Genomic DNA, 10,017 nt, shown 5'->3' on the forward strand with positions numbered 1-10,017 from the left:
GCACTCTGTAGAAACTAAAACCTAAAAGTATTTAACTGAAACATCCCGACTGTCCTCGAACGCATCAGAGTCCGCACTCTGTAGAAACTAAAACCTAAAAGTTTTCAACTGAAACATCCCGACTGTTTTGGGTTGAAAGTTATTCATATGTTTAATTAAGATTTAATTAAAATATCGTTTGCTTTTTTTATTTCTTTTTTGATATATAAATCCAGAATATATTTTTTAAATTTTAGTTTTCAAAAATAATGCAATTTTTTGGCCGGTGAGTACTTTTAACAAGCTTTTTGTACCAAATCAGAAAAAGCCTGTTAGCGTCACAGTTTCCAGATGACCGATTTTAACATACTGGGATTTGGCGCCACCTCTGGCTCAAAGTGGAACTGCAGAGGAAGCAGTTTAGCAGCTTCCTGTTTTTATATTTTCTCTTTAACAAACATGTTGTTTATGTAGGAACCGGTTTGGGTCTGTTTGAGCCGAAGCGTCCCGGCGGGTTCTGTGAGGATACGTCCATCAGGACCACCAGGCTCTTGCAGTGCTCCAGAGAAAGGTACCGCTCACTTCCTGCCAACACTGAACACACCACAGGCGGCCATGTTAGTCAGGGAGCCGGTGAAATGTGGCTGTTAGAGAGGAAACATGGAGAGAAACGAACCTCCATCCTGCAGCGCCTCGGTCAGCAGCCGCTGCAGCCGCACAGGTTTACACAAACCCTCCTGGACACACAAACACAAGGAACAATTCAAAACTTTTCAAGGATTTTCAAGGATGTCTCGTTTCAAATTTAAATGTTTTCCCAAATGTAAGCTTTTAATCAAACATTATATTGAACTTTATTTCCAGACTGTGCAGTTTGAACATCAAAAACTTTCAAGGACTTCATGCAGAAATCAAAAACTTTCCAAACCTTGAAAACACCTACAGGAAATTCAAGGAATTTCCAGGATTTTACCAGTATGAACATTTTTTTATTAAGGTTGGGAAAGTGAAACAACCTGTTTTTTAACGACAGTTTGTTTCACTGTCATTAAAAACTACAGAGGAATTGTTTTCAGACTTTGACTAGACCGTTCCTTCTTGATAAATGTTCTGGCATTTAGCAAAAAGGAATAATTGTGGCAATTATGACCGACATAAAACAAGAAAAGTTTAGTCTGATTTAAAAAAAACGTTTTATTTTTATTACTATTATTATTATATTTTATTAAAACTCATTGTCCACATCTGGCCTTTTAATCAAACGTTACATTTTATGACAGAACTGTTCTGTCTGAATATTAAACACTTTCCAGGCCTTGAAAATGCCTGATTGAACCTGAATCACGTTAAAGGATCAGAAGTCCTCCAGTTTCCCAGTCCCCGTCCAGAACCAGAACCTGTGGTTCTGAACGGGCCTCACCTGGTTGCTGTGCCGCTGGAAAAGCTTTCTGATGGCTGCGTCTGATGGCAGCGCCGCCTGGTGAGGAAACGAACGCTGCAGGGAGAATCACAAACCTTCAATCAGCCACTTCTGTCCAAACGAGACAGAATAAATAAATCGGCTCAAACATCCGCAGCAGGACGTTTTCCTGGCTCCACTCAGGGAAAAAAACGGGACATTTATATCAGAAACTTTTACTCAAAGGAAGATTTTAATGCAACTGAATCTGCTTTTAGCTAATTTATTAAACATTTAAACAGTGACCCATTTTCTTGTCTTATTGCTGAAAATGTCCAACATAAATTTATATTTTTTACTCCAAAACTTAACGCATTTATTATAAAAAGCCAAAAATTAAAAACTTAAAAAATTTTAAGGTTTGGATTCAAAATTATTCATAAGTCCTGACTAATTTCTTTGTTTAATTAAAATATTTCCTTTGTTTATCTTTGAGCTGATGTATAAATCAATTATATTTTTTTTGTACTTTTAGATCTAAAAATTAAATATTCTTTTGTGCTGCGATTATTTTTAACAAGCTTTTCGTACCAAACTACAAAAAATAAAAACCTGATTTGACGGTTCGTTTCAGGGTTTGGCGCCACCTCTGGCTCACATAGGAACTGCAGGCTCCAAAGAGGAATCAGATTCTGGTTCTTACAGATTTTCTTTTATGAATAATTAGTTAAAATGTTAGTAAATGTTTTAAAAGCTGAAAAACCTTTTGAGTCTGTTTTACGTCACAGGACGCGATCCTAACTCTGATTTGGGAGAAATGAAAACTTTGCGTTACCTCTCTCTTCGACAAAACGTCGAGCGGCGTCGGCTTGTGAGCCGGACTGAAACAAAAACATTCAAATAAAACACACAGTCAGGGGGAAAAAGAAAGTACACCTCATTCAGCTCTCTGGCTTTTTCGCTTGGGGACATAATGAATCAAAATGATTTAAAATTATTTAAGTTAAGAGTAAAAAAAAACTTATTTTTGAATATTTTTATATTATTTATGAGACAAATGTTAGAGATGAATAATCATTCTCTCGTTTTAATGATTTTTAAAGATCATCAAAAAATACTTTTTTTCATAGTTTGAAAAAAAGTAAAAGTATAAAAAAACAGAAGCTATTTCAATAACTAATAAAAACTGACCTGTATTTAACTAATAAAACCAGAAACACACTCTAAAAACTAAACTAAAACAATATTTAACTAATAATAACTAACAAAGACTAAAACTTAATCAATCAAATGAAATAAAACTACAATAAAAAGGTAAATGATAGAAACCGACGTGGCGTCGCTGCCCGGCTCCGTCAGAACCCTGAGCAGGAACTCCCCCTGCTGGTTGGGTTCAGAGGTCGAGGGGATGATGATGTAGCGACCCGGAGGGAGCGAGGTGCGGAGGACGACCTCCGGCCACGTCGAGTAGTGCGTCCAGCAGAGGAAGCCTTTCCGCAGATCCTCCGCTGACAGGAAGTTGTTCTGAGGATGAGCCTGGAGACACAAACACGTTTTATTACAAGTTTTTAAATCCATGTTGGCAAATCGGACCAGAACAAACGTTAAAACCAGATCAGCTAGCAGGAACATTTCAGCTAACGTTATCACTACAGAGACGATGTAAACATCACGGCATCTCCTGCTTCTTCACTAACAGAAGCTGGAAGCTGGAAGCTCCACACTGTAAAAAACACAAAACAAAAACTGACACGTTATTTCACTTTTTCTCCATTTTATGAGTGAAATAATCTGCCTGAACTGGAACTTTTTCTCAATATTAAGGAATTATTTACTCCTGTTTCTTGCTAAAAATGTACTTGTAAGTTAGTTTTAAGTGAACTAAAATATTTGCACAAAAAACTAAACCAAAATACTTGGAGTACACTGCAAAAACATAAAACTTACCAAGTATTTTTGCACTAGAAAAATACTCTGGATTTGCAGTGCAAGTCCTCCTCCACACCTTATTCTAGAGTTTTGTTCTAAAGTTGGGTCATTAATGCATCGATACCTGACTTCAGGACCGTATCTTCCTCTGTGTGTGTGTGTGTGTGTGTGTGTGTGTGTGTGTGTGTGTGTGTGTGTGTGTGTGTGTGTGTGTGTGTGTGTGTACCGGGTATATATGCAGGCCCACAGCGAGATTAATGCCTCGGCGTCTCTGATATTTCTGCATGACGGCCACAACAAAGGAGCAGCCTTTTTGGCTGTTTCTGTCCACCTCCGACAGAACCAAAAGGAACTGGGGATTCTGCCAGAAGAAGTCTGGAAAACACACACACATACACACACACACACACACCGCCATGATCTGAAGTCAACAGGTAAACAGAGTTTATATTCCTGAGGATCAAAGTAGTTTTCCTATTAGCTCTTCAGTATGAGTTTTTATGATTCTGTCTCTTTAAATCCAAATCAGCTGCTGCTGGTCACGCCCCCCAACTCAACCCAATTTACTTTTCTTAATAGCATAAATATCTAAATAACATGTATAATTTTCCTTCCACTTTACTGTAAACTGATTAGTCGTCAAACTGCTCTGAGGTTTTTCCCATACTGGATCATAAATGGCTGCAAACGTTAAAATGTCTCACTGCTTTCAGGATGTCCTCCAGCTGTGATGTTCGGCATCCAGGCTCCGTGATGCATGACGCACTTCCACGGCGACACGTCAGAGCCGGGCGCGCTCTGCGCCTCCGTCAGGTGACACACCTCCATCGCGTCAAAGTGCAGCTGGAAGTCTGACACCGACATCCTGACGGCGGCACAAACAGTCAGAGCAGGAAGCCCATTCACCCACACCGCGGCCTCCAACCAGACCAGAGATCCATTCCATCTATTAGTGGAATATTTGGTTTTGGAGATTTAAGTTTTGGAAAATCTGGATTTGTTTTTTCAGATGTCAGCACGCCCAGGCGGCCATCTTGTTTGACAAGCGTTTTTAACAACTTCCATTTATTTTGGAGTTTTTAATTCAGGCCAATTCTACCATGAGCCACAGACACGATACATGCTGTTTACATCCGGAAACTTTGCGCATGCGCAGAAAGCTGGAGGGCAAAAACACGATTCTTTTACTCGCCGCGCTGCTGCGGTAGAACCTCCAACTAAATGAAACCTGGAGATTAAAGAATTTTTAATTCAGTGCAAAGGGAAAAAATAACGCAGAAAAACCGTTAAAGAACAACTCAAAACCACTTTTTCCCCTCTAGCTCTCTGTTTCGGCTAGGCTACGTGCAGACTCGTTGCCATAGCAACTGACAGCAACGTCACTTCCTGTTTCCGGATTCAACACTATAAACCCTCAAACATGAACCACATACAGAACAGAACATCCAGTTCGTTACAGTTTTAGGTTTTTGGGATTGATGTTTATTTTGCGATTATTAATAAGTGATGCTGCGGTAGATTAGCTACCGCTGCTATTAGCTAAGATAACACGGTGGTAGATTAGCTCACCCGCTCTAACATTTTTATACATGTTACGGTTGTCAAAGTCAAGCTAACATAACTGAACTACTTCCCTCTGCCTTGCTATTTTTATTCTTAATTAAAACTTTTTCCTGACCTTGTTATCTAGTTGTCGTAGTGTAGCAAAGCACTGCGTCCCTTTTTCTTTTATATATCAGGCGTACATTTAAGATTTAGTGTGTTATATTGATAACTTAACAGCTAAAACCAATGCTAATCATAGTTAGCCAGCAGCTTTTTGACGTCCAGGCGGGATTTTGAGCGTCTGACGTCACACTGGAACGTGTCTATAACAGTGAGGCTAAGATAAGCTATAATGTTATAATTCAGTCATAGTAACAATCATATGATAACAAAGTTGAAATAACACAAAATAGTCTTAATATGACCAGAATAAAGTTGTGATTTTAGGAGAACTCCAAAATAAAATATAAACAAAAAAATTTATTATTTCTGGGGTTTTTTTCTCTTAATTTTAAGACGTATTTCTGGTAAATTTCCGTCTTTATTATGACTTAGTTCTTACAACTAAACAAACATTTTCGTAGCCTGGTTCTAATACTCCGTTATTCAACTCACTTTTTCAAACTATTTCCTGTCATTTCTAATTTCTTTCTTTATTACAGATCCTATGAATCAATTTTAAAAAAAGCAGATTAAATCTGGAAATCTGAGATGTTTTGACGAGCTTCCGGGTGTTTCATGAAGCAGAACCGCCTCATTGTGCTTCATGTTTGGAAGCAGAAACTCACCAGAACTCCCCGTCCCGCTGCCGGACCCGTCCCAGTCGTTTCTGCTCCTCAGCGCTCACCTTCGTCCACTCGATCCTGGAGCAGAAACACATTCAGACATCCAGCTGAAGCAGCTCCTACGGGCTGGAAGGCCACTCAGCGATGAAGAGGCCAAGAGAAACAGAAAACTCAGATTCCAGGAACAAAAACCTTCATTTCTGCAGACGGGTCCATGATGGCCGCCACTACATTTACAGAACAAAGGAGACTGTCATAGTCCTGTCATGATAACAAATGTTCCTGGACGTTAAATTGTCCCAGAAGTTATTGCAATAAATCACAATGTTGTTTTGAAACTATTTTCAAGTAATGTAATGGAATAATAATGCAAGAATACTTTCCTACAGATCAGCAAACTTTAAATTCTAATGAACATCTAACTGGAAGACATTTTAAATATCCAACAAATTAAATGAATCCTGAAGCTAACATGTCTGCTTATTCAATAATTCAGCACCAAAATGGGTTCATGAATTGAAAATATTGCTTATTCTCTTGACATACGGTTTTCAATTAAAATCCACCTAACCAGGCTAGTTAGCATAGCAACCAGATTTTCCAAAAATGGTAAGATGTTTAGCACATTTATCAGCGAATTCATGAGGTTGATTGATAGCGCTAAGCCCCTCCTCCTGGCTCTGATTGGTTGTTTTTGGAGCATTTCTTCAGACAACAGTAGCAGCTCAGGCAGGAGGTGGAGATCGATCATTTCACAGATTATCAGTCTCATATTACACTGTCTCAACATAGTGACAAATGAAAAACAAATGTAGGCATTGGTAAAGCTGCTCTGATTTAATTTAATTTAATTTAATGGCCCTTTGAGATCAATACAGTATTTTTAATTTGAATTGAATTTGAATTGTAAAGCTGTTTACTGGTTGCCTACCAAGATGGCGCATTTCCAGGGAAACTTTCTTCCAGCCTGGTCTTGTCGGAGCTACCCATTACAGATCCTATGAATCATGTCGCACCACTAATAAAAACGTTTGAGGTTTTATTGAAAACCCTAATGTTACAATAAAAATGCTAGTAAACGTTGCACCGACCCGTCGTAGTCGCTCCAGGGCCCTTCCCACTCCGTGTGGCCCCATGGATTAAGGATTCGCACCAAATCTTTAAACCCATCAGTTGTTTTCACCTGGTGGAGGCAGAGAATAAAACATTTGTTTTTTTGTGGTAGCAGTAGATCATTTAAGTAAGAACCCTGTTCTGTTCTTACTTTGTTCTCAGTAAACACCTCAGTGCTTCTTGCCACATGAGTTTGACATTTATAATCTGAGATAATCCCTCGTTTGTGTTTGTTCAGCGAGCGTTACCTTCTCCACCGCAGTCAGGGAGTAGGCATGTCGGTACATGATTCCCATCTCATTCTTCTTCCCCAGCTCACCCTGAAGCGAAGCGAGCGTCAGAAAGTTATGAGGCAACATTAACAACACTTCAAAGCAAATTTTAACACATACCACACAAATACACATGTAACCTTTTATTGTTTGACATTAAATCGGATCAATATATGTTTAAACGATTTGGGAAAGCACAGATGATAATGAGGGTTTGCTTTTGCTACTGATTAACATCTCTTGAGGAAAATGAAGGCATAAAAACCCTCAAACATGCTGCTTCCTTGTGTGACATCATGAAAAAATCCAGAACAGAAGAAATAAGCTTGTTTTATTTACAGTAAAACAAGTCCTGCACCGACACAGCAGGACTGGACAATCAGTCAATAACAATATATAATAGATATGTGATCAATATCAACAGATGATTCATCTGGTACAATATTCACAGACGTATAGTATTAGCCTCTCAGAGCTAGCTAACTTACTCTTTCGTTACCTAGCAACAACTTGTTGCGTAACCTGTGGTTACCTAGCAACAGCTTGCTCAGTAACTTGTGCAGCAGCAGCAGCTTAAGGCTTTGCTATTGTGTCTCATAACAGCTTAAAAATAAAAAACACCGTCATGAAGTGAAAACAAGATAAAACACGGGAGGTCACGCCGCGTCTGGGTCGAGTTATCCAGTTTATAAAATACAATCAATGTTTCAATGGCGGCTTTGTGAAGGACGTCCGAACTCTTCATGTGAATAACGAGGCTCTGGTGCCTGGCAGAGTAAGAACATGTAGTAACAAACACGCAGGCTACTTGTCCGTCTAGCTAGCAGACAAAAGCTACATTAGCTAAGCTAACTTTGCTAGTTCGGCAGTAAGTACTACAGTGTTGTGTAATACAGCTCCATGCCACTAGGTGGAGCCGCTGGCAGGTGTGGGTGAGAAACGGTAGGAAGAGTAAGCGAGATGACGTTAGAGAAGGATAATGGCGTTGTGCTCGTTCGGTTAGTTGTACTTGATGTGCTGCGTTGAATAAATGCACAGTTATTCAGGAACGTGTCTTGTTTCCACACCACTACATACAGTAAATATCGCTGATATTTATTTATCATGGTATTACACAGCGGTGGGTGGAAAACTCAAACATTTTGACCAGGTAAAAGTTGTAATGTTGCTCATAGACAGGAAACTAGACAAAAGCTAGTTCTAAAGCGTGGCTCGTTCATTGTTGTCATAGCAACTCCATAGCAACCGTCACGGCAAGATGACTGTTTTTTTTAAACTTTCAGTTTAATAAAGTTCAATATTTGTGTTGAAGTTTGTAGTTAGAGGTTCATATTCATGCTCTTACTTTGAAGAGGGTGATTACGCAGAAGTTTTGTTTCCTCTCATGTTTTACCTTCTCTGGTCAACAAACTTTATTCAGCAAATGGCAATAAAAAACCAAATGATTTAGAGAAATACAGGTCTTACATGAACATGGTGGTTTACCAACATGGTTGACTTTAGCACTTTAGCATTAGCACTTTAGCATTAGCTTCCGCTAAATACTATGTTTCTACAGCGCTTTAGTGTTAGTGCAACTAATATTTATGATTAATGCTTCAGAGTCACAAAATGAACTATTTAGTTAGAGGTGCGGAATGTTGCTAAAAGCATTTGCTTCTCATTTCCCTGGTAGAAATGTTTGACGTTAGTCTCCACCAGGTGAACCTCCTGCGTACCTTGCTGTTGGCACAGTTGATGAGCGCTCCTTTGGCCAGCAGGCTCCTGAGGAGCTCCGGCAGGTCTTTGGACACCAAGGGGAGGCTGAAGACCTCAGTCACTCCGCCGGTCATGTCCACCATGGCCTCATGAGGGTGACCCAGTTCCAGCGCTCTGTAGCCGCCTTTCAGCCTGACTCAACCAGACAGACGTCAGCAGCTCAGGGATTTCATGTCATGAAATTAACTTTCAGAACCACCCAAAACCAGAAGCCTGATTAAAAACAGAAAAAAGTGAAACAGTTTTCCTAAATGTATTGATTTCTGCCCTACTTACTTTGCGTAGGCCTTTTCCAGCAGAGAGCTCCAGAACTCGTTCTTTTCGGGGGAGCTGAGGTAGATCAGCTTGTTGCTGGACGTTGGCAGCAAGTCGTCAATCCTCACCTCCTCCCACTGCCCATACTGCCAGAACTACACACAGAGTTACAAAGACCCTCAAGGGGGACCTGCTACGGCTCCTGGAACAGGTCAGCTGTACAAAACATTAATCTCACAGCTAATGAGATCTAAGAGATCTCAGTCTGGATCTGCTTTCAGAATGATCCGTTTTAGGGTCTCTGTCACTTTAATAGAGAGCTGCTGGCCAACCAACTCAACGCTTACAATCGCACATGGAAATGTCTAAAAACAGATGCACAATTATGCAACCACACATCTTTGAAAAGCATTAGTACAGCCTCCTGCACAACAAGTGGTTTCTGGATGGTAAGTCAATAACAAAACAAAAAAAATTCTGTAATTTTACATTTTATTTTGAAAATCTTCACACAAATCCTTCTGGGGAACTCTCATTGTGTTGTTTGCTACTTTAATTGGAACAAATGTCTGGAATGAACTTCAACTGGGATTTAAATGAAGCTAGAGATTTTAAAACTGAACTCTGAGCACATTGTGAAATAAATAAACCCTGGCTGACTCTTCTTGGCCAGATACGTACTCTGAAGGAGAACCTGCCTTTGTAGCCGTCCTGGAAGCTCTGATTGAGAGGAACGACCTTCTTCAGGAGTTCAGGGTGATTCGCCAGAGATGCTATGGCGGAGAGCACCCAGCAGTCACCTGCAGAGGACACACCGGGACGTTAAACTGGAGGCTCCTTCAGCTGGAGGCTCCTTCAGCTGGAGGCTCCTTCAACTGGAGGCTCCATGAACTGGAGGTTCCTTCAACTGGAGGCTCCGTGAACTGGAGGTTCCTTCAACTGGAGGCTCCATGAACTGGAGGCTCCTTCAACTGGAGGCTCC

General features: G+C 40.1%; 1 protein-coding gene across 1 annotated transcript in view; it reads right to left on the reverse strand.

Moving 5' to 3' along the window:
- Positions 1-10,017, reverse strand: part of LOC103475217 (calpain-9) — a 19,134-nt gene that overhangs the window by 4,436 nt on the left and 4,681 nt on the right. Inside the window, exons 3-15 of the mRNA XM_008426667.2 lie at positions 9,717-9,835; positions 9,057-9,190; positions 8,741-8,912; positions 6,999-7,070; positions 6,729-6,820; positions 5,641-5,715; positions 4,012-4,172; positions 3,534-3,682; positions 2,712-2,914; positions 2,214-2,259; positions 1,400-1,474; positions 656-716; positions 509-573 (exon numbers count right to left, since the gene is read on the reverse strand). Coding sequence (XP_008424889.1) covers positions 509-573; positions 656-716; positions 1,400-1,474; positions 2,214-2,259; positions 2,712-2,914; positions 3,534-3,682; positions 4,012-4,172; positions 5,641-5,715; positions 6,729-6,820; positions 6,999-7,070; positions 8,741-8,912; positions 9,057-9,190; positions 9,717-9,835 — 1,424 coding nt within the window. The remainder of the gene's footprint in view (positions 1-508; positions 574-655; positions 717-1,399; positions 1,475-2,213; positions 2,260-2,711; positions 2,915-3,533; positions 3,683-4,011; positions 4,173-5,640; positions 5,716-6,728; positions 6,821-6,998; positions 7,071-8,740; positions 8,913-9,056; positions 9,191-9,716; positions 9,836-10,017) is intronic.

Source organism: Poecilia reticulata, linkage group LG13, assembly GCF_000633615.1.
Source record: "Poecilia reticulata strain Guanapo linkage group LG13, Guppy_female_1.0+MT, whole genome shotgun sequence".
Lineage (NCBI taxonomy): Eukaryota > Metazoa > Chordata > Actinopteri > Cyprinodontiformes > Poeciliidae > Poecilia > Poecilia reticulata.